We start from the raw sequence: 24167 nt of genomic DNA, 5'->3' as shown, positions 1-24167 counted from the left end.
AAAAATTGGAAAATTAAATGAAATCATGCATTACCTTTTACCTGTAGCCTTACCACCACAAATAGATCGATTTCTAGAAACTAAAGCAGGATCAGACCTGGTTAATATGTGGGAATGGCACCCAGCGGGCATATTAGATGTTTGAACTGCTGCTACCGTGCACTGTCATCACCTGAGAGCTTTTCCCCAATACGGGATCCCGGGCCCCTCCCTAGACCTACTGGACCACAGTCTGCGCTTTATGCAACTCTTGAGGTGATTGGCACATACAGTTGTTGGAAGAGCGTTAGGACTTTTCTCAGAGCAGAAAACAAGTTTGGTGGCCAAAGATGGCAGGCTCAGGTTGGTTACATGATCCTGGACAAGCCGCACGATCTTTGGATCCTGAGTGTCCTCTAGATCCCCATCTATAAAATGGGAATCTTACTGTGAGGATAACAGTACCTCAGAGGCACCGAGGAGTAGGGGGAGGAGCGACTGTGGTGCATCTTGTGACCTGCACGTCCCCCTTTGTTGAAGGGTGGGCTGGCACAGGCCATGTCTGAGGTCTCCAGGCGCATCCTCCATGCACTGTGAGGGGTGGGGAGGCTGATTTTCACAGGTACCTAATGGCCCTCGAGGGTTATCAGCTCGCCCTGTTCTGCCCAGGATTTTCCCACGGTGGCACCGAAAAGTCCTGCATCCTGGAAAACCCCTGTGCCCCTGGCAGATTGAGATGGTCGGTCACCCTACCTGTGAAGAAGGCACTCATGTGTTGGGGCCACATACCAAAGGTCACCTAAGAGAAGCCGAAAGGCCTGCTGGACCACAGATTTCCTCCTTTGGCAGTATCTGGAATTCTACTTTGGAGGAAAGCGGTGGTATTAATTTATATTTTTGTGGGGGAGGGGATTGTCACCGGGAGGGAAGCTTTTGCCCAAATTTATTTATTTATTTATTTTTTAAAGATTTTTTTTTTTTTTTTTTATTCATGAGAGAGAGAGCGAGAGAGAAAGGCAGAGGGAGAAGCAGACTCCCAAGGAGCAGGGAGCCTGATGCGGGACTCGATCCCAGGACCCTGAGATCATGACCTGAGCCGAAGGCAGACGCTTAACCATCTGAGCCACCCAGGCGCCCAGCTTTTGCCCAAATTTAGTCGCTTAGACTGGTTTTGTTTTGTTTTATGTAAGCCCTATGCCCAAGGTGGGGCTTGAACTCATAACCCCAGGTCGAGTTGATGCTCCACTGACTGAGCCAGCCAGGTGCCCCTAGACTGGGTTGTTGTTGTTGTTGTTGTTTTTTAAACATGACAGAGAGCTGTCACCGAGGTGGGACACATGACAGGTGTATCTCTTTGAGGGTACTTTTGGGAGACCGGGGAGCCCTTGATCAGGAAGGGCCCCCGGGAAGGTCCTGAGAGGAGGGTTGAATCTTCACTGCCATGTGTGAAAAGTAGAATAGATACATTTCTCTAAAAAATTCAGTTACCATGAACTCTGGCGAATTTGGAATTTTCTTTGGTGTAAATAGATCTAAATACACTGGTTTTAGAATGAGGTACAGTGTATTTAGTTATTAAAAAAAAAGTAAAACCCTATCTCATTTGTTAAAAACAGCGTCTTATGGTGATTCTACTAATAATTTTATTGGGTCCCCAAATACTTAAGATGCTACTAACTTATTTGAAAGGTTTCCTAATGTTACTTCGGTGGAGGGGACCTTTGAACATAACTAAAAATTCATATCAACCATTTGTTTGCATCTGTTTCCATCTACCAGTTTGCGAATGGCTTGATTTGAACATAAGAGTTTTAGCAATACATAGAGGCTCTTTCCTTATCAGTAACATATGTACTTTAGAAGCAAGTCTCCGTAAAAATGAAAAAAGCTCATTTTTCAAAGAAGTGGCTATTCCTGAATGTTTGCTGTTAAAACATGTTTGACTCCATTCGAGCTGCTGTGACCAAACACCGTGGACTGGGTGACTTACACACATAGCATTTATTGCTCACAGTGCTGGAGGCTGACAGTCCCAGATCAGGTGCTGGTGGGATGGGTGCCCGTTGAGGTCCTGTCTTTTATCAGGGCACTCATCTCATCATGGAGCTCCACCCTCCTGATCTAATCACACCCAAAGGCCCCACTTCCTAATACCTGAAATGCTGAAGAAATTTTAAAAAATGCATTTAAAATATTTTTTTCCACTTGCAGAAGAGGTGGGCTGTTTATTTGTGTAATATGTGAAGAGCACTGCATGTGCATGGCTTCCACTCCAAAAAAGCCTAGGGTGTCTGCCTGGAGAATTGGATGGGTTCACATATGGATGATCTCCATCTGTGAAAGGATAGGATTCTGTTATTCTGTGATTTAAAAATAAAATGTTGACATGAGTAAAATTAAATAATGAAGTCGTCATAGAACGTCCAGGAATAGAAAAAAAATTTTTTTAAAGGGAACTAATTTAAGCCTTTAAAGTTCTAAGTGATGGGAAATCCCCCAAATGCAAACTAAAAGGAAGCAGTCTGAAGGGGAAAGTGAAGATAAGAGTGTTTTAACAACAGGTGCATTGATACATAATTCGCATACCATCCAATTCTCCCTCTTAGAGTGGACAAATGAGTGGTTTTTGGGACATTTACAGATGTATGCAGGCATCACCTCCGAGAGAAACTTGTACCCTCCAGCTGTGACCCTCTATCCAACCGGCCCCTCCAGCCCTAGGCAACCACTAATCTCCTTTAACCATTTACATTATTTATAACAGGACTGTTATGAAAGAAGAACTAGATCCTTGTCACTTTATGACCGGTTATCTTGACCTTTTACCCAATAAAAGAGTACAACATTCATTTCACTGCAGGAAGTGCCGTGTGCAAGACCCGGTGACAGGTGCAGACTCTTACCTTCAAGGGTCTTGCCGTGAATTACCTATGAGTTACAATGTATGATAGGAGTTCAAGTTTTTACACAAGTGTGCCAAGCCCCACACACGACCCATTTCACACTGAGCATCAAGCCGAACTGCCCTCTTGGTCGTCCCTCCTTGGTCTTGCTGACCTGTCCCTGAGGTCCTCAAAGTGTGGCTGCAGAGTCCAGCAGCGTCAGCAGCATCTGGGGACTCACTCCAGACTTGCTGAATCCGAAATTCTGGGCTGGGGTCGGCACTCTGTGTTCCACGACCCGGCAAGGGATTCTGACGCTCACTTTTGAGAACCACTGGTGGGTGGCAGGTACCTCTTCTGGTCCGTGTTTCGGTTCAACCTCTCCCGCCCCGGCTCATCCTGGCTCTCTATTTTGAAGAGAAGAGGGAGTTAGCTTTCTTCAGCCTTGTCCCCCCTTTTCTTGCTCCTGCCTCAGGGATAGCGGTGAGGCTGGCCAGGCTGGTTTTGCCCTTGACAGGTCTCAGGACAGGGGGCAGGGGAAGTGGCTCAGTAAAGGCCAAGGACACACTGCCGCACAGCCTACACCCCTCCCCTCTGGGCATGGAGCCCCTCCCTTTGGGCACGGACCCCCCCCCCAGCACGAACCTCCTCCCCCCAGCCCCCACCAGCTCTCCCATCTTGCCCTCTCTGCTAGTTCTCTTCTTGTTACATCATATTTGGAACCCTTCTCATAAACAAGGGGATAAAATCCCAAAGCAAACAAGTCCCAGACTCACTTGCCAGTGGCTTGGCTCTGATAGGCTCCTGAAGTCCTCTGCTTCCCAAGGCCAAAGTCGCGTGGGGCGGGCGGGTCTGGGGCGGGTGCCCAGGGCCCGGCCTTCTGCGCCGCTCACTCAGGACTCCCACCTTCTCTGGCTTTGCAGCTGTCCCTCTGGCTCTCTTGTCGGCTGTTGTGAAAGCATCCATTCCGGGGCGCCCGGCCTCATCCCCTGGAGTTCTTATTTCTTACTTCTTTTCCCCCAGCCCACCCACAGAAACTGCCCCTGGCCTGCGCAGGGCTGCCCCGCCCTCCCCAGGATTTTGGGTGCTTCTGTCAGAGTTGGAAGATGACATCCCTTCCGGGACGAAGGTGGGGGAGGGCAGGCCTGTGCCGGGCGCAGGTTGGTGCACAGTTCGGCGGGGTTTCAGAGCTCCTTCCTTGCTGGTCAGCCAGGTGCCCCTGGAATAAGCCGTCTGATCCTGACAGTGGCCTGACCTCGGGACCGCCCAAATCCCGGAGCCCCCGTGAAGTGGTCTGCAGCTGGGTCATGCACACTGAGGCCGCCTCCTTGGACTCCATGGGCTTCTTGTCTGCTTCTTGCTTCTTGGTCTCACCTGACTTTCTGGTTTCCATTTCTTGGCCCATTTCCTGAGCCTCTTTCCACCGGTTTGTCTCTCACTCCCCGTGGCGGTTATTTTTATGCATCAACTAGGCGAGGCTATATCACCAAGTTACTTAATCGCACACTTGTCTCTGCGAGCAGGGAAGGCATTTTGTGGACGTGGTTACCAGCTGCAGTAACTTAAGTTAAGGAGATGACCACTGCGGATGTGGGTGGGCCAAGTCCGATCAGCTGAAGGTCTCAAGAACAACCGAAGTTCCCCAGAGCGGGAGGAATTCTGCCTCAACACTAGCATCAGCTCCTGTCTGAGTTTCCAGCCTACCAGCTCTCACGCTTGTCTGACCGGTTCCTTAAAATACCTCTGTGTGTCTGTATCCCCTGCTGGTTCTGTCTCTCCGGAGAGCCCTGGCTCACACCCGCCTTCGGAATATTGCCGCTTGGTAGAGCCCCCTCAAGGCTTGTTCTGCTGATGCCAGCTCTCAGCCCCGGACAGCTCTCCCAAGAGTCACACTTGCGTTCACATCAGCTGCAGGATTTCTTGTGCCAACCTTCGCCCAACATCTCCTACTTGACAAGTTTGAAACACCGCTCATCACCACCCTCGAACATTTGGCATTGTTGCCGCTTGCCTCCAGGGCTGGTTTTGTGGCTGTGCAACCTGTGCAGTCGGTACCCAGGGCCTTGTGCTTAAAAAGGCCCCCTGTTTGGTGTCATGCTTTGCTGTGGCTGTCTGGAAGTTCTTAATGATTTTGAACCAGGGCCCGGCATTTTCATTTTGCCCCGGGGGCCGCAAAGTCCGTAGCCGGCTCTGGCTGTCCCCATCTGGCTAGTTGCCCATGGTTGCAACCCTGCATCTAGTCACTTTCTAAATACTGGACAGGCCCGTGATGGTCTCCCACTTTTCTTTGGGGTCACACTGATGTAATTTGGGGCTTTGCGACATGCCCCTGAAGTAGATGCTATACTTCCTCTCTGGTTCCCCCACCTCCCGCCCGCCCTCCACCCCTGCTGCGTCTTGCCACTTTCCACTCTGTTCTCCCGCCACTTCTCAATTTTTGTTCATACATGTGGCTTTAGTATGGCAGCAACATCTTCGGAAGCTCTTCCTTCAAGTCCCCCTACGAGAATGCTCCAATGCCTGGTTTTCTACTATGTCAGTAAGGGGATTGAGCCGGGTGACTTGCTGTCCCCCAGCCACGGGCTGTGCCACCTCCACACCCTGGCAGGTCCTTATTGTCCCTGGACCCCCACCCTTCCCCTCTCTCTACTGCAGGGCAGTCTCAGTTGGCACCTTTGCTGGAACTCTCTCCCGCGCCTCCTCACGGGGTGGCTTCTCTCTGGGTTCTCAGCATGTTTTGCAACTTGCTTATAAACTGTTTTCTCTCGGCTTTGTTCGGTAATGCTTGGTATTTTCTCTCTAGGCTTGGTAAGCTCCATGACGGAGAGTGTCAGCATCCTTCAGTTTATGTCCTCTTCAGCCTGGCAGAGGTTGGCGCACATAGTAGGTGCTTTGTACCTGCTCTTTGAATAAGATTGGGGAGCCATGTCTGCCTGTCAGTTGTATACCTTGTTTTTTGGGGTTTTTTTTTTAAAGATTTTATCTATTTATTTAACAGAGAGAGATATAGCGAGAGAGGGAACACAAGCAGGGGCAGTGGGAGAGGGAGAAGCAGGCTTCCTGCGGAGCAGGGAGCCCTATTCAGGGCTCGATCCCAGGACCCTGGGATCATAACCTGAGCCGAAGGCAGACGCCGAAGGCAGACGCTTAATGACTGAGCCACCCATGCACCCCATACCTTGATTTTGAAATCCTTAAAACTACAGTTTCAGGTCATATGCTCCAGTTTTTAATCCACTTGGAGTTGATTTTTGTGGATGGTGTAAGATAAGGATCAGATGTCATTCTTTTGTGTGTGAATATCCAGTTTCCCCAATATCATTTACTGAAGAGACTATCTTTTCCCCATTGTGTGTGTTCTTGGTGCCCTTGTTGAAAATCAGTCGACTTTCCGTGCTTGAATTTTTTTCTGGGCTCTGTTCTGTCGATCTGGGTGTCTGTTTTTTGGGCCAATACTATACTGTTTGCATTACTATAGCTTTGTAATATCATTTGAAATGAGGGAGTGTGATGCCTTCAGCATTGTCTTCTTTCTCAGAGTGCTTCAGCTATCTGGGGTCTTCTGTGGTTCCATACAAAATTTAGAATTTTTTTTTACTATTTCTGTTAAAAATGCCATTGGAATTGTAATAGGGATTGCACTGAATCTGCATGTTGTTTTGGGTAGTGAGAATATTTTAGCAATATTAATCCATGAACACAGGTTATCTTTCTATTTATTTGTAGTTTCTTTCATCCGTGTTTTATAGTTTTCAATGTACAGATCTTTTACTTCCTTGGTTAAATTTATTTCTATGTATTTTATTCTTTTTGATGCTATCATAAGTGGGCTTGTTTTCTTGATTGGGGTAAAGAAATGTGACTCATCTTTGCATGTTGATTTTGTATCCGGCAACTTTACGAAACTCATTTATTAGTTCTAACAGGTTTTTTTTTTTTTTTTTTTTTGTGGAGTTTTTAGGGCTTTCTATATATGGGATTATGTCATCTGCAGAGATCATCTTACTTCTTTCTTTCTGATTTGGATGCATTTTATTTCTTTTTCTTATCTGATTGCTCTGGCTAGTACTTCCAGTACTGTGTTGAGTAGAAATGGTGAGAGTGGGCATCCTTGTCTTGTTCCTGACCTTAGCGGAAAGCCCACTAGATGCCAGTAGGACCCTTCCCCTCCTCCCCAGTTGTTACATCCAAAAATGTCCCCAGACATTGACAAATGTCCCTTCAGGGCACAAAAATCACTCCCCAATTGACGATCACTGAGATAGAAAATAAAGGGATCCTGTGGGTGCCTTTTTACATGGAGAAATTCCTGCGATCATAGAAGAATCTATGGTATTTGGCACACCCGGTTGCTCTCTTCTGCCTCTTACTCACCAAATGTTTAGTCAGGTGTTTTTGAAATTTACACAGCTTCATTGGAAAATTGTGTTTACCAGCTCCTGTGAGCTGCTCCTATTCCATAAAATGAGAAAAACCCGTAGCTGCAATCCTCAGCACTGTAAACACTTACTAGTTTCTCAGTTGGAGTATTTGTTGTTGTCCAAATCTTGACGTTATACTTCATTTTCCTCTTGGAAAATACTCATAATAGGACAAGTTGTGCTTTTAAAAATGTAATATGAGGAGATGAGCTGCAAGAGGCATGACACATCCACTCAAATTTCACAGTTTGCCTTTCGTGATGATCACTCCCGCTTTATCCGGCACTGGGAGGACGTCTGGAGGCGGCCACCACATGCTCGTGGAAATTTAATTGATAATGAGCTAATGAGGAGCGAGAGATGACCCATTTCATGCCTGGCAAGACTTTGCAATGTACATTCTATCAAGTAAATTGTGCATTTGGTTTTGGTTTCAAGGGAATTTTTATTAACTAATAACACTTCAAGCAAACACTGAGCTGCAGTTCTTTAAAAAAAAAAAACTGTAGAAACTATTTGCATGAATTATGCTTCTTGATTTTGGTTCTTGAGTTTTGAAGTTACCTTCTTTTCTTTTTAATGGATTCATTGATTTAGCAAATATTTATTGAATGGGTTGCGGTGGGCAGTGTTCTAGGGACCGGAGGGCTGAACAAAGAAGAGTGAACTCCCTACTCAAATGGAGCTCCTGTACTCTTGGGGGAGAGAAACAATAAGTAAGACAATTAAGTAAAAGGCATAAAATCCCTAGCATGGGACAGGTGCTGAGGAGAAAGGTAAAGCAAGCAGGGTATGAGCGGCATGTGCCAGGCTGATCTGAAACTTGCCCTCCTCGCTGAGGAGAGAACTTTTGAGTAAAGGCAGGAAAGAAATGAGAGTCTTGCTGTGCTATTGTCTAGGGGAAGAGCAGTCCAGATGCAGCAGCAAGATCAAAGGGCTGTGAGGTGGGAACATCTGGAATGTTCTGGAACAGCCAGGAGGCCAGAAGGGCAAGAGCAGAATGAAGAGGCAGGAGAGGTCAGAAGGGACTGGTGAGCTCCCTTAACGAGAGAAGGCCAGCCTTGGGCAACCAGAGTTGGAGGGGCAGGAGGAAGACCCAGGTGCACTCAGAAGTGAGCCTGAGTAATGTCCCGTGGTGCTCTTGCCTTCAGGACTGCTTGTGGTGAGCTCGTCCGGTACAACATACTTAACTGGATGAACATCTTCCCAACAGTCCTGTAACTGAATCAGGTATTCCCTGGATGCCTATTGGGTTGGCAGCCAAGATCCCCAAACGTGGTTGTTGGTTTACAAATCTGTATTTGGGCTGCCCACTGATGTCCTTAAACTTCAGCTCCTTAGGTCTGACTTCAAGTCTCGGTGATCATTTCCCTCTGACGCAGGAAGTTTAAAAATGTGATGATGTGAGTCTGTGGAGCGCCAGGCTTTCCTCTTGGGATAAGAGACCCCGAGAGAAACCCCAGACCTGGAAAGCACATCTCGGGTCCTTGTGGCTTCCTCTGCCAGCCCCCCTGGCCTGGCTGCCCAGAGGCCCACTTCCTGAAGGTGTGCTGGGCGCCCTACCATGAGGAGGTACTGGGCTGTGGTGTTTGATGGGTTTCCACGTGGGCTTGCTGAATTTCAAGGTGCAATGAAGTTGGAGTACATGAAGTTTTCATTGTGGCAGAATGTTTCTAATTTTAGTGATTTGTGAAGGTCCTTCTGGATAGAGTTTGACTTTCCCTGTGAATGATCACACTACCCTCTGATCTTTACTCCTTTACTCTGATATATTAACAGTAATATTTGTTAGATTTTTTTTTCTGCTTCCAATATAAGTATTTAGGTGTGAAAAATGAAAACAAAACAAAAACAGAACAAGAAAGAGCCAAGTGCAAAGAAGAAAATATAAACAAGTACCACTGGTACCCGGAGATAATGAAGTTGATGTTTTACATGAACTGTTGGTCTCTTTATCTATCTCTAAAGTTTATCCTACAAATACAGTTTTGGATCCTACTTTTTTCACTTATAAGCATAGTCTGAGCTCATTTCTTTTAAAAGTACATTAGAATCTTGATTTTGAAAACCTATTCCTGCATACATCGTTGCTTATTTAATCATCTGCTGGGCATTTTGGTGTTTCTGAAATTTTGCTATTTATAGTAATGCTCTGATGAATGGATGTCTTAGTGTATCTTTTATTGGCACTCGGAGCATTGCTTCTTAGATCAAGCTTTAGGAGGTATATTATAGGGTTTAAGAGTATGAGCCTTTTAAAGGCCATCTTGCTTTCTAGGAAGACGACTGATTTCTCCTTGCACCAGTAGGCTTATGAAATTGCCTGTTTTGCTGGATCCTCATGACACTGCACATTAATTATTCAAAATATCGAAATGGATTTGTTGGTTTTTGAAAGATTAAAGTCATGCATTTTTATTGTAAAATATTCAAATAACATAGAAAGGCAAAATGCCAAAGATGAAAATCTCTGATCTAGAGATAATTAAATGTTTTAGGTATGACTTCACAGTAATTTAATATAATATGGTACATATAATCTGCTTTTTTCCTTAGCAATTTATTGAGGACATCTTTCTATGCCAGCAAACACACATCATTATTTTTAATTCCTGCAATATATTCTATTTTCTGTACATTTTCATTTATTTAGCTTATGACTTCCTGGTAGACACTGAGATTATTTCTAGTTTGTCCTTTATGAGCAATATAGCAGTTTACATATACATTTGCCTTTTTTTTTAAAAGATTTTATTTGTTTATTTGACAGAGAGAGAGAGAGCACAAGTAGGCAGAGAGGCAGGCAGAGGGAGAGGGAGAAGCAGGCTCCCCGCTGAGCAGGGAGCCCGACGCGGGGCTCGATCCCAGGACCCTAGGATCATGACCTGAGCCGAAGGCAGACTCTTAACAACTGAGCCACCCAGGCGCTCCCCCCCCCCTTTTTTTTTCTTAAGGAAATTGTTAGGTCTTGAGTTTGGATGCACATGGTGGGTCCTATTCTCGTGAAAAATTCTGCCTCTCCCTGGAGCATGAGTAGGCTTCTCTCTCCATAGCATTACATTTGGTCATTCCACTTGCTCTGGCCAAATAGTGTAACCTTTGGTCATCCTTGTAAGACCCATGGCATATGGGTTTTCCCTTTGCAAGAAGACTCGCAATATTCCAGATAGAGCCTTCTCCATCAACCCCAGTCCTAGAGGGAAGACAACACAGAAAAGAGCACCAGCCCACCTGCAGTGGTTGTATCATGTGAGCAAGCAGACATTTGTCCCAAGCCATTGGGATTTGGGGGTTGCTTGTTACTGCCACAGAGCCTAGCCTATCCTGGCTGATGTGATACATAATCACAACTTGCCCTCTAGAAAGAGTGAACCTGCTTATGCTCATTAGCAAGATAGCAAAGTACCTCTCCTTTCATAGTTGGCCAATGCTAGTTATTTTCACTCGTTTTAATCTTTCGTAAGTCATGGTAAAAAAACAATATACCTCACTGCAACATGCGTGTCTTGGATGATTAGTGAGGTTGAAACTTGTTTCATATAGCATCGTCTTCTCTGTCCATTTGTTTGGATTAGTCTGCGTTCTCTTCTTGAGTTCTGAGAATTTTTAAAATATGCTAAAGTTGTTATTCTTTGTCTAGCTTATGTTCCACATTCTTCTTCCAGTTGTATTGATTTTAATTTCTCAACTTTATGGCTTGATAGCTTTTGTCAGTTTGGGAACGTCCTCTGCTTATGTCCTGTTAAATATTGTTTTGTCTCATTTTCTTTTACTTTCCATTGTGTGACACCAGATTCACAAATACTAGACTTTTTCCACTATGCTCCATGTGACTCTTATGTAGTTTTTTTTTCTTATCTTTCCATCCTTTTTTTCCTGTCTGGCCATTTTTGGTTTACCCGTCTTCCAAGTCACTAATTCTCTGTGTGTCCTAATCTGCTTCTTAACTCCTTTTTATTTATTTATTTATTTGTTTGTTTATTTATTTTAAGAGATTTTATTTATTTATTTGAGAGAGAGCGAGCACAAGAGTGAGCACTAGCTGGCGGCGGGGGGGGGGGGGGGGCAGAGGGAGAGGGAGAAGCAGGCTTCCCAATGTGGGGCTTGATCCCAGGACCCCAAGATCATGACCTGAGCCAAAGTCAGATGCTTAACCGACTGAGCCACCCAGTGCACCTTAACTCATTTTTAAATTCTTAGTTTCATTTATTCTATATTTTATTTCCAAAATTTGATTTGTTTTTTTATAGATTCTAATTCTCTGCTAAAACTTCCCATTTGTCATTATTTTCTGTTACATATTAATCACAGTTACTGTAAAGTGATCACCGCAATATCTGTATCTCCTGGAGATGTTTTTTATGGTCTCTTTTTCTTTCGGTCCTGTCTCCTGATGTGTTTGGTAATTTTTTTTTTAAATGGTAGACACTGTATGTGAAAAATTGAAGTAGCTTTAAATGATGTTATCTTCCTCCAGAGAGGATTTAATTTGTTTCTGGCAGACAGAGTGGGCGGATGAAAGTAGGCTAGGTTGTGGTCTTTGTGAGGTCTGGTCTATTTTTGGCTTGCCCCACACCAGGGGCTCGCCCTTTGGGCTTGCTACAGAAAATGTGGCATGTTTAACAGGCCTGTCTTCCTTGGCAGGCTATGAACTCCGATTTTGTCTCCTTAACCCGAGACTGTGATAGACTTTGCCTAATGCCTCTGATCTGTAGTTAGTGCTCTCTGCTTGGTTTCTTGGTCTCTCAGCCTTATGAATCAGCAAATACCAGGAGGGGACAGTGGTGAGAATGGAAGTTCGTCTCAGGACTTTTCTGTTCTTTCTGGGATATAGAGCCTGCAAGTCCTGGTTGTTTTGGAAGTCGGATGCTTCCAAATAGATTTTTTTTTTTAAATTCAATTTTGGGTGCCTGGGTGGCTCAGTCGTTAAGCGTCTGCCTTTGGCTCAGGTCATGATCCCAGGGTCCTGGGATCGAGTCCCGCATCGGGCTCCCTGCTCCACGGGAAGCCTGCTTCTCCCTCTCCCACTCCCCCTGCTTGTGTTCCCTCTCTCGTTGTGTCTCTCTCTGTCAAATAAATAAAATCTTTAAAAAAAAAAATTCAATTTTACTTGTGTTCTCAGTGGCACAGTAGATGTAATTGAACTTAGCTGTTCATAGCTGAAGGTGAAAGTTCCTGTCGTTTGTCTTTTTACTTTGTGCATCCTGTTGTTTTGCTGGAGAGTGTCGATTTTTGTATAGTCAGATTTATCTGTCTTTTTCTTTATGGTTTCTGGCTTTGCTATTATGCTTCAAAATGCTTTTCTAAAGCCAAGTTTATAGAAATCATCATCTAAATTTTCTTCCAGTGTTTTTTTGGTTGTATATTTAATGATTCATTTTGGCATAAGCCACGAGGTAAAGGTCCAATCTTATTTTCCCCCATATGGCTAGGGCATTTATCCAACACCATTAACTGAGTAATCCTTCTTCTGCGAATAACTGAAATATAATCTTTTTTGTTAAGTACATGGTGTCTCATTAATTTTTTTTTTGTATGTCAATCACATTTTTTTTATTTATTTTTTTTAGTGTCTCATTAATATTTTAATTTTCACTACTTTGCTTACTAGTGAGATTATACATATTTCACATATATTTATTGACTTTGTTTTCTTCTGAATTTTCTGTTCTTTATCCATTATTTAATGCTGATATTTAATACATTTCTGTTGATATTTAAATAATCCTGTATATGTCATTAATTTTGGTTGTTGTTTTTAAATTTCTTTTTAATTTTGCTTATGATTTTATAAATGTAAATGAATATTAGGTTTTCATGTAAATTTATATTTTTATTTGTTATTTTATTTGTTGTTATGCTTTTGAAGTCCTTCCTTGCCTTGCGATCAAGGACATTAACTATTTTAAGATGTAAGTGTATATATATATATTTTTGCACTTAATTTTTTAGTCCTTTTGCTCTGTATTTTGCTATATGGTGTATGTGCGTATACTTTGCCTCCTTAATAATCAACTTTCCCAACAATGTTGGTTAAATAATTCATCTATTTTCCGTGTTATTCCTTTTACATGCCTTGACCTGTAAACACAAGCGTCTTATTCTGTGCCATCTGCCCGTTTTACCTTTTCCCATTAATGTGCTTTGAAATTCTTGTCAGTATTCTATTCTCTTCCTCCTGTTTTTGTTTTTTTTTTAATTGAGGTATAATTTAATTATTATACCTCAATTTAAAAATTAATTATATATATAAATATAATTATAAATTGAGGTAATATTACATAAGCTTCAGATGTACAATGTAATGAGTTGATATTTGTACGTATTGCAAAGTGATCAGCACAATAACTCCAGTTAACATCCATCAGCACACAGAGTTACAGCTTTTTTTCTTGTGATCAGAACTTTTAAAATCTACCCTTAACAACTAGTAGCTTTCAAATATGCAACACGGTATCGTTAACTATTGTCATTGTGCCAGGCATGACATTCCCCTGGCTCGTTTATTTCATAACTGGAAGTTTACACCTTTTGACCCCCTTCACCCATTTCTGTTAAAGTCTTGCATTTATCTGCTAGAAGATATTCTTGCCGGTGTGGCTTGTAGTGGACGCGCCCCAGACCTTTTCTTTGTCTGCTTTCCAGAAGGGGTCGCTTTGAATCATTCCCACTTCCTTGTCTTCCGCCGTTCACCGCCCTGCTGATGGACAGCTTGCTCCTAATGGGTGTCTCGATTTATCCATTTGGGACAATACTAATGACTCCCTGCAATGACAGATGGATGCTGACAAGACTGCTTACCCCTCTTTCTCCAGTCAGACACACTCATCCATAGTGTTTCATATTTATTGTTCTAATGCCTTCCTGTATTGCCTATCAGTGGTGATGCTACCAGCTAGAAAAGCCTGGGGCTCTCACCTGGGCATTTCCCCAACCAGAGCCCATGTTGTGCTGGATTGGCCCTTGTGGTTCGTACTGGGCAAGGAGGAGGAGGGAGAGCACTCATGGGTCTGCCGTTCTGCATTTATTGGGGTTGAGGGTGGGGGCTAGGGTTTTGGGGGTTCACTCTTTATTGGTGAATTTAAAACACAAAGTGGGACTTACGGTGCAGGAGGGGAAGCAAGCAGTCCGGCCATCTAGAGTTATCTAGGTCACCCAGGGCTTTCTAAAAAGGGGAACATCAGGGGTGGGGCATCCTGGCTCCTTATCTAGTTGAGTAACTGGCCCTGTGTTTAAGATGGAGGTCTTGGAAGCGGTTGCCTCCAGAATCAAAAGCTTAATGTCAGGCACTTAGAAGTGAAAAAGCTTATTGTCGAGTTACACACCATAGTATCTTTCATTTCAACCTTGATTTCTTTCCCATAGTTCTAGTCAGTATTTCTGGACTCCCGTGTTAGGGAAGGATGTTCCCAACCTCACCCTTACTTCCTCTCCCCGTGCCCACCTCTCATGTTGTCCTCATTATGTTTCCACTGATGAGATTAATAGCATTTTCTCTCATCTGTAATTATGCCTCCGTATATCTCCACTTTATCTGTGGCTGAATTCCAGCAGTTGCAAGCAAGTAACGTTGGTATTCCTCTAACAGGCTAGCTGTTGTTAGTTAAGACTCCACTAGGGTGCTAGACCACCTTTCCTTCTTTGTTAAGTTTCATGGTATATATTGACTCCATATTTCCTTTTCATTTTTGTAATGCTTTAGCTAATCAGCCCATTAAGCTCTTAAAAAAATGACCGGTCTTAGCTTTTATTGCTGCCCTGCTGGAATTGGAATATAGCGTAGGCCTTACTTTGTTCTGGCTGTCATTTCAGGTATTAAAACTTTGCAGTTTGGGAAACCTTTCTGCCCTCCATTCAGTTCTGCTGTGAACCCGAAACTGCTCGAGCAAATAAAGTCCAACGACAGCAACATTTTGCGGGTGGATGTTTGGGGCATCGAATCAGTCTATGAGCGCTGGTTTTGGGAAGTCTGAGAGGCACACCTAACTCTAAATTATAGAGCTGCAAGTAGAAGGGATTAGAGATGCCCTGCATTCCTAATGTTCCTGTAGGGAATTAGGATCTTGGAGCAGACGAGTGGGTGAAGGCGGGTGGACCCTGCTCAGAGCTGGTGTTGCAGGGGACTAACCAGAAGCCTAGGCGAGTGAGGGCCTCCCTCCCCTGTTACCGATACGGGATGCTCTCTGGTGGGCTTAGCTGCCCAGACGGGCTTGTTTCTTTTGGAGGCATGTTTATGTCTCAAGGTTCTATTTGCAGAGTATTTATCCTGTTCATTTCCCAGATCAGCCATATTTTGCCATGTATTAAAAGTTGAAGTTGCTGGTGGCTGGAAGAATAAAAGTTAAACAAGGGACCAGACATCTTGAGGATTTTCACGCACAGCACAGTTGGATCTGAGTTTTGCAGATGCCCCACACGATACCTGCTTTTACTGCAAAGGTCTCACTGACATGGTGCCCGCCCAGGCTAGGGACAGGGGGCAGGGGCCAGCCCCGGGCTCTTTCTCCTGCAGGCAGCTGGGAGCTGCAGGAATGGACACACTTGAGGGTGGAGGGTGGAGGGTGGAGGGGAGTCAGGCCAGGAGGCCGGTGACCTGATGGGGGCTTTCGCTGCCTTTGCGGGCCAGGGAGGGCCTTATCCAAGGCTGGTGTTCCGAGTCGGAGAGGAGGGGGAAGGTCACGTGGAGGAGATGCTCGGAGGACACGGGGCGAATGTGGTGCCGGAGTGCTGACATATTAGTTTCCTAGAGCTCTGATAACAAATTAGCACAACGTTGGGGACTTACACAACAGAAATTTTTCCTCTCACAGTTCCAAAGGCTAGAAATCCCAAATCAGGGTGGCAGCAGGTTTGTGCTCTCTCCGAAGACCCTGGAGGGGTCCTTCCTGCCTCTTCCAGCCTCTGGTGGCCCCAGACGTTGTTGGTCGTTGTTGGTGTGTGTCTGCACCAGTGTTCTTGCTGCCTCCAAGTTCACATGGCCTCCCTGTGTCTGTCTCATCTCTGGCTGACCTTATCTCAAGATCCTTAACTTGATTATATCTGCGAAGACTCTTTCCAAATAAGGTCACATTCACAGGTACCAAGGGTTAGGACTTGGACATATCTTTTTTGAGGGGGGTGCATGGTTCAACCTACGACAGGTGGTTAGTGGGTAGGTGAGGGAGAGAGGGTCGTGGCTCAGAGGCCTGAGTGAAGGGAGTCTTCTCAGAAGAGGGCCCTGGGCGGGGGCAGGGTGTGGCAAGGGGAGGCCCTGAGCGCCCTTCCAGAGAAGAAACAAATCCTCAGAGGGCCCTCATTGCCTACGAGGCCCTCTTTCTGGGCTCATCCGTGCACCCCAACTGGGCATTTTTGTCCCATCTTATTAGTCACGACCGTCTGGATGATTATGACTCTAGAAATCTCTGTCCGTTGTCCATTTTTTTGCCTTCTTAGTGAACGGGCCGGTGTGATGGTGTGAACGAGGAGGGAGGCCCTTCTAATGCTTTCCTCAGAAGACATTGCATCCACTGACTCAGGGAAAAGTTTGAGGACATGCTGTCTTGCATGTGCCTGGAGGATATATTGTTTTTGGCATAAGCCAGGCAAATGATTGCCAGCCAGAGAAAAAGCAAAAGAAAACAACAAAATGACCTCACTATGCACCACTGCCCTTTAAAATTAACCCTGCTTTCTACTACGAGCCTCAGATTCAAGTTGAATATATCTTGTATGTATGTGAGACTCTTCTTTGAGTTGGTTCTAGATTTCTGGGCCTTCATCTGCTTACCAGGAGCACTGGATTTTCCTGCTGTGTTTCTTGCCTTGGCACACGACTTCGATGTTTTCTCAGGGGCCCAAGTCAGAAGGCAATCTCCTCTTCTAACGTCCCGCCCCACGTCCAAGTGTTTGTTCTCCTGGCTTTGCTTCCCTCAGCGTCCGCCATGCCACCACCTTCTTCAATCGCACCATCTCCTTCCCGGTGACCGATGGCAGGGTTTTTTCTCAGTGCTTGCCCACCTCTGGCCCTGCTCTTTCCCACACCCTTCGCAGCACCATCCATGCCTTGTTGATCCTAAGCCCCATTTTTTGTAGTAATAGTAGTTTATTGAGGTCTAATTTGCATATAGTAAATTCTAAATGAACAGCTGGATGATTTTTGACAAACTCATCCACCTGAGCCTCATCGCCCAGCTCAGGATAGACTTTCCCTAGTTTCTGCTCAACGTCCCCCCCCCCCCCCCATCAGAGGCAACCACTGAGATTTCTGTCACTGTGGATTAGTTTCATCAGCGTTGGGACAGGGATGGAATCATACAGCGTGTGCCATGGCGCTGGGCTTCTTTCACGCGATACAATGGTTCTGAGATCTGTCCGTGTTACGCAGGTATCACTAAGTTGCTTTTCTTTCTTTCTTTCTTTCTTTTTTTTTTCATTGAGGGATAATTCAATATATTTATACATATACTTTGTCCATGTAAGGTATAGGTCTGAATGGCTTTGGGCACACTCCACTATGACTGTTTCTAGTGTGGTAAATATATATAGATAACATAAAGCTCCCCTTGTACCCACTGTAACCGGCGTATAATTCAGGGGCAGGACTTATGCTCATGCTGTTGTGCAGCTGTCACTGCCGTCTATTTTTATCACCCCAAACAGAAACCCTGTAACTGTGAAGCAGTAAGTCCCCATTCTTTCCCCCCTCTTTGGTTCCAGGAACCTCTAACCTACTTTCTATCTCTGAGTTTGCCTATTCTAGATCTGTCACATAGATGGAATTTGTGTCTGGCTTCTTGCACCCAGCATAACGCCTTCAGGGTGCATCCCTGCTGTGGCAGGTGTCAGAATTTCAGTCCTTAATTTAAAGAAATAACACCCCAGGGTCTGAGACCACATTTTGTTCATCCATTCGTAAGCTCAGGGACACTTGGGCTGCCTCAGCTTTCAGCTCTTGGGAATCACGTTGCCACTCTGCACACGGGTGTACAAGTATCTGAGTCCCTGCTTTAAATTCGTTTGGGTACATACTAGGAGTGGAATTGCTGGGTCATATGGCCATTCTTTTCTTTTCTTTTCTTTTTAAGATTTATTTATTTATTTATTTATTTTAGAGAGCTAGAGAGAGCTCGGGTGAGGGGAGGGGCAGAGGCAGAGGGAGAGAGAATCTCAAGCAGACTCTGTGCTGAGCGCAGAGCCTGATGCAGGGCTCAAACCCATGACGCTGAGATCATGACCTGAGCCAAAATCAAGAATTGGACACCCAACTGACTGAGCCACCCAGGCGCCCTCATGGCCATTCTATGTTTAGCTTCCTGAGGAGCTGCCAGACCGTTTTCCACAGCAGTGGTGCTTTGGTTCCAGTTTCCCCTCATCCTTGCCGACACTTGTTGGTTTTTGTTTTTCTTGATGATAGACATCCTAGCAGGTGTGGCGTGAAGTCTCATTGTGGTTTTGGTCACTCGTATATCTTTGGCTAACTTGGTTTTTGTACGGTTGTTACTTCATCGAGATAATGATTTACACACAGAACATGCAGAACTCTTAAGGGTACAGCTCAATGAATTTTGACAAATGAACATACACGTATAAATATTACCCAGATTGAGATATAGGACGTTTCCATTACCCTAGAAAGTTCTCTCCTACTCCTTCCAATAATCCCCTTTACTGTTTTTTATCACTATAGATTAATTTTGCCTGTCATTGGATTTCATTAAATGAAGTCAAACAGCATGTACTTTTTTATGTCTGGCTTATTTCATTTGATGCAGTGTGTTTGAGACCTTTTGGTGTTGCATGTATTAGGATTCTGTTCCTTTTGGTTGTTGAGTGGTATTCCTAAGCTTGAGGAGAGCAGAGCTTCCTTCTCCACTCTTTTGATGATGAATATGTGGGTGGTTTGCAGTTTGGGGCTGTTATGAATAAAACTGCACTGAACATCCTTATACACATCTTTATGTGGATATAGACTTTATTTCTCCTGGGAACATACCTGTGAGTGGAACTGCTGGGCCATCAGGTAGGCGTGTGGTGAATTTTATTAGAAACTGCCAGTTTTCAAATGTGGTTATTCCACTTTACGTGCCCACCTGCTGGGAACACAAGAGATCCACACCCTCACCAGCATTTGGTATTGTCTTTCTAATTTTAGCCGTTCTGGTGGTATCGCAGTGTGGGTTGAATTTGCATTTCCCTGATGACTAATGATATCAAGAACCTTCACATTTGGAAGAAGTTATTTTTTAAATTTTTACGTTAAAAAAAGTGAAGTTGGAAGACATTAAGCAGGTGTGGCGTGAAGTCTCATTGTGGTTTTGGTCATTTGTATATCTTTGGCTAACTTGGTTTATCACCTGGAGAAGAGACATCCCAGAGCCCGGAATGTTATGTTGAAGCCGTTGGCCCTGACAGATAAGAGTCAGACAGACAGATGTCAGTTTCAATTACATCCTAAATCAGGAAGGAGTTGCCAAGTCAGCTTGAAAAGGTGGGGAGGGGGCACATATTTATTTATTTATTTATTTATTTATTTTTAAAGATTTTATTTATTTATTTGAGAGAGAGAATGAGACAGAGAGAGATAGCATGAGAGGGAGGAGGGTCAGAGGGAGAAGCAGGCTCCCCGCCGAGCAGGGAGCCCGATGCGGGACTCGATCCCGGGACTCCAGGATCATGACCTGAGCCGAAGGCAGTCGCTCAACCGACTGAGCCACCCAGGCGCCCCTTGGGGGGCACATATTTAATAAATATTTTGAAAATAGAAGAAAATGGCAAAGCTCTCCCCTTCCACCGTACTTCCCACCAGAGGCAGGTGGTTTTTTTTTCCTTTTATGATGTGGGCTTTTCATTTCTTTCTTTTTTTTTTTTTTTTAAGATTTTATTTATTTGAGAGAGAGAGAGAGCATCAGGGGGAGGGGCAGAGGGAGAGGGAGAAGCAGACTCCCTGCTGAGGGGGGAGCCCCATGCGGGGCTCGATCCCAGGACCCCGCGATCATGACCTGAGCTGAAGTCAGACGCTTAACCGACTGAGCCACCCAGGCATCCCCCGGAGGCAGGTTTTTAGAAGGAATATCTGATCATGATGCATCCTGCCTCAGACCTCAGTTGGTTCTCCCTAGCTTCAGACAAGACTCAAGACTCCTTAGCCCTCCTTGCCAACCCTTCACGGTTTCCCGAATTCCCCTGGAGCTCCCAGCTCCCGGCCTTTGCACATGCTTGGCCGCCACTTGGGAAGCCATCCCCCTCTTCCCTGACACCGCTGGGCCTCCTGCTGTTGGGCTCAGCGGGGTGACTGCTAGCCTCCTCTCCCCACCTGTTTCCAATCCCTTGTCCTCCCATAGTCCTCTGGGCAGGCCTCGTCACTGTTGTTTACCTCCCTGTCTGCTTCCCTAGACTGACTTTCCCCAGGGGAAGGACCGTCTGATTTCACAGTTCACCTTTGCCTTCCTAACAGCCAGCCGGGCATACATAGCTCGTCAGTACCGGCTTGTCCGGTGGTAACCAAATACTCACGGGTTGACCAAAGAGCCTTCTGAAAGCAGTGTGACCCGCCTCCTCCCCTGGGAGCCTTCTTTGCCCTGGATTTGTTTTATTACGCTGTCGTAGGGCTCCTACGCCCAGATCTGTAAGGCAAATACAAATCATAAAATCCTGTGATCTCCCCTTCTCTCTGTGACCCCTCCATCCCAGCCGGCGACCAGGGATGACTCAGGGGGAAGGATCAAAGAGCAGGTGGCAGACAGGACCAATGAGGTGGCATTTTGAGGGGGTGCCCGGAGGCATCTGGGCCAGGACTAGGGACAGTCAGGTAAAGTCAGAATCCAAAAACATCAAAATCAAATCAGTCAGATTCAAATAAAAATGAACAGGAAATCAAGATAAAATACAATGAAAATAAAATAAAGTCAATGAAAATAAAAATAAACGGGAAAAGCAAGCTGAGCTGTTATTTCCAGCATCCCAGAAGGGGTTGACTGGGACGTCTCGCACCTTGGGCTCCCAGGTGCGGTACGCCCATCATCATGTCCATCTGAGAGCCCCGCCCCGCTCCCATTGAGCTCCTCCTCACACTTTTTGTCCCGTAGACCAGCTGGGGGCTTGAGACGTGCACACTCTGAGTCACTAAGTCTGGACAGGTGGGGTGGGAGGGGCAGTGTTCTGGAGTCCTGACAAGCTTTCAGGGGAATGCTGCCCCTGCTGGTCCGGGGACCCCACCCCGAGTGGCCAGCGTTGAACACCAGCCAAATCAGAACACAGTAAATAGGTGGTTTGGGGGAATAATTAGCCAAGTTGTTTATTCGCCATTGGCTGGTTTGGATTGTACTGGGTTACATCACACTGTGTGACACAAGACCAGTATCTGTGCATTACAGACTCAGTATTTGTGAAAAAAATTGCTTTAAAAAAATCCGAGTCCAGTTTCTTTATCATGAGTAGAGCGCACTGTTGTCTGAGACCCCCCAGCAGACCTGCTTTGGCAGTGCTTTGGCGTGACAGGCTGAATCTCCAACAAGGGTTTCAGTTCTTTGAGGCCAATGTCGTGGGCAATTTGGGTCCCTCTCTTGAAACTTTATGGAGCGTTTTTGCAAGAAATGAGGCTGACGGTAACCCCCAGGTCCTGAAAGGGTCAATTCGTTTTTTCGTTTATGGATTGCTTGCTTGATTGTAAATCTATTTCTACCCCTTTCAGCTCTTTCCAGAAAAGGATAAGCCCCAGCTCTCTTTCTCTCTCTCTTTTTTTGTACTGGTTCCTCCCAGTCTACGAACTTGCTTATGAAGTTGAACAAGCAGGACACTGGGAAGTTTTATCAGAATTTTTTCTTCCTTAAAAACTTTAAATTTTCTGATGAATAAACAGAAGTGTTCATTGTAGTAAAAACGGGACTTTTTATTACAGAAAAGTATAAAGAAAAATAAGCCACCTGTAATGTCATCTAGAATCAATCACTACTGAAATTCTGGTGCATTGTTGATAATTTTATAAGCCTATTTATTAAAGTATATATTTTTCATTTTATATTACGATTTAAGCCTTTTCTTCATGACTAAAATTCTTTGTATATCTCATTTTTACTAATGCTTGATAACATGTAAGATTATATAATAGAAAAATGTTCTTTTTTTTTAAGGTTTTATTTATTTATTTGTCAGAGAGAGAGAGAGCACAAGCAGGGGGAGCAGCAGGGAGAGGGAGAAGCAGACTCCCCACTGAGCGGGGAGCCCGATGCGGGGCTCAGTCTCAGGACCCCGGGATCGTGACCTGAGCCGAACGCAGACGCTTAACCGACTGAGCCACCCAGACCTCCCAGAAAAATGTTCTTTAACTTTTGTTTTCTAATTTCAAAAGGAGAACATTTTTGAATAAAGGAAAAAATAGTATTGTGCTCATGTCTTCTGAAGAATATAGTGAGTTCTGATTTGAGCCCAGAGGGGAAATTTTCTTAGCTGGTTTGTGGCATTAATTATATCTCCTTGTACCTAGCATAATACTTAGTAGATTTTAATGGCTAGTTATTAATGAAATCGTAGTACACTTTATTTAATTATGTATATCTTTGTATAAACATGTATTCAACCTTTAGTCCAAGAATCCAGTTCTTAAGACGGAAACATAAGTTGCTAATGTGTGTGGGGTGCGGAAGATTATGACTGTGTGTGTCTGGGGTCTCCTCTTGTGACTCACTGGTGTTTATCTAATGCCACATAACATCACCCCTCAGAATATAGTGGCCCGAAGAACCATTAGTATTCATATCCTCTCCCAGTTTCTGGATTCAGGAGCAGCTTGGCTGGGCAGTTCTGACCCAGGATGTCGCATGGGGTAGCTGCCAGCATCCCCCCCGTCAGCCCTTTCTCACTGGTGGGGTACTTTCTGTGCCATTCTGTTTTCTATATTTTGCTCTTCGAGTTCTTCTCTCTCTTTACAGTTCTTTGCTGAGCTTTGTGTATATGTCGTAAAAACTCGGGATAAACGGTGAGAGGAACATGTCATGGGTACTGACAGTCGCTGCCTGGAGGGCCTCTCCTGGTAACCAGGCCTGGCTTCCTCTCACTGGTGGTAAGGTGACTGTGGGAAAACCATTGCTGTTATTGGGAAAATAAGCCTGATAAGTATATAATAAATAATGTATATAACTGCATGTAATATATATACTGGATTTAAAGAGACACTATCGTTGAAAAAGTCACTTCCTAAAATGACTAACATTCTTGAAATCATAAATCCAAACAAGAGGTTTGCAGTGATTATAAAATTCACGTTGTTTGCAAAGTTTGGTCTAAAGGGAAATTGTTTTGAATTACAACTTCGAATTTGTCTATTCTTAATCCAAAGGCCGTTGGGTGAGCCCTGCCTCTGAAAGAATTTTCCTGATATATTTTGTCCATTTTATCCATAGTAATGTTTGTTTTTGTTTATTTAAAACTTATTAGGCATCTCTTTGACATAAGAACACATGAATAAAAATATAGCCTGTAACCCCATTGCCAGAATAATTTTACTTGTATACTTAAAAATGTGTACCCCTTGAAAGGACTTTGAAACAAATCCAAAATATTTAATAAAACCTCTAAGTCCCCTCTCTCATGATATGTGTCTTCAAGGTGGCTAGTTAGATTTCTTTCTTTTTTCTTTTTTAAGATTTTATTTATTTGTTTTGAGAGAGAGCGCATGAGTGGGGTGAATAGCAGGCAGAGAGAGAGGGAGAAGCAGACTCCCCACTGAGCAGGGAGCCAACACAGGGCTCCGTCCCAGGACCCCGAGATTATGACCTGAGCTGAAAGCAGGCGCTTAACCGACTGAGCCACCCAGGCGCCCCTCTAGTTAGATTTCTTACATCTCCTTTCAGGAAAATGAAAGATCACTTATGAACATAGACCTTCCAGGAGCCATGCACACATTTGAACA

General features: G+C 44.6%; 1 protein-coding gene across 2 annotated transcripts in view; it reads left to right on the top strand.

Moving 5' to 3' along the window:
• ANKRD33B (ankyrin repeat domain 33B) overlaps positions 1-24167 on the top strand; it is a 74431-nt gene that overhangs the window by 9002 nt on the left and 41262 nt on the right. The window contains exon 1 of one of the 2 annotated variants that reach the window (XM_054504793.2): positions 5601-5744. The exons of the other annotated variant lie outside the window; for it this stretch is intronic. Within the exon in view, the coding sequence (XP_054360768.1) occupies positions 5643-5744 (102 nt within the window). The 5' untranslated portion in view covers positions 5601-5642. Of the gene's footprint in view, positions 1-5600; positions 5745-24167 lie in introns of those variants that run through there. 2 annotated transcript variants of the gene reach the window in all.

This window comes from Mirounga angustirostris, unplaced genomic scaffold, assembly GCF_029215605.1.
Source record: "Mirounga angustirostris isolate CCGP_5_RB_7025 unplaced genomic scaffold, mMirAng1.0.hap1 SCAF_7, whole genome shotgun sequence".
In the NCBI taxonomy this organism is placed as follows: Eukaryota; Metazoa; Chordata; class Mammalia; order Carnivora; family Phocidae; genus Mirounga; species Mirounga angustirostris.
The sequence above is the reverse complement of the archived record's forward strand: the minus strand, read 5'-3'. Positions and strand labels throughout refer to the sequence as shown.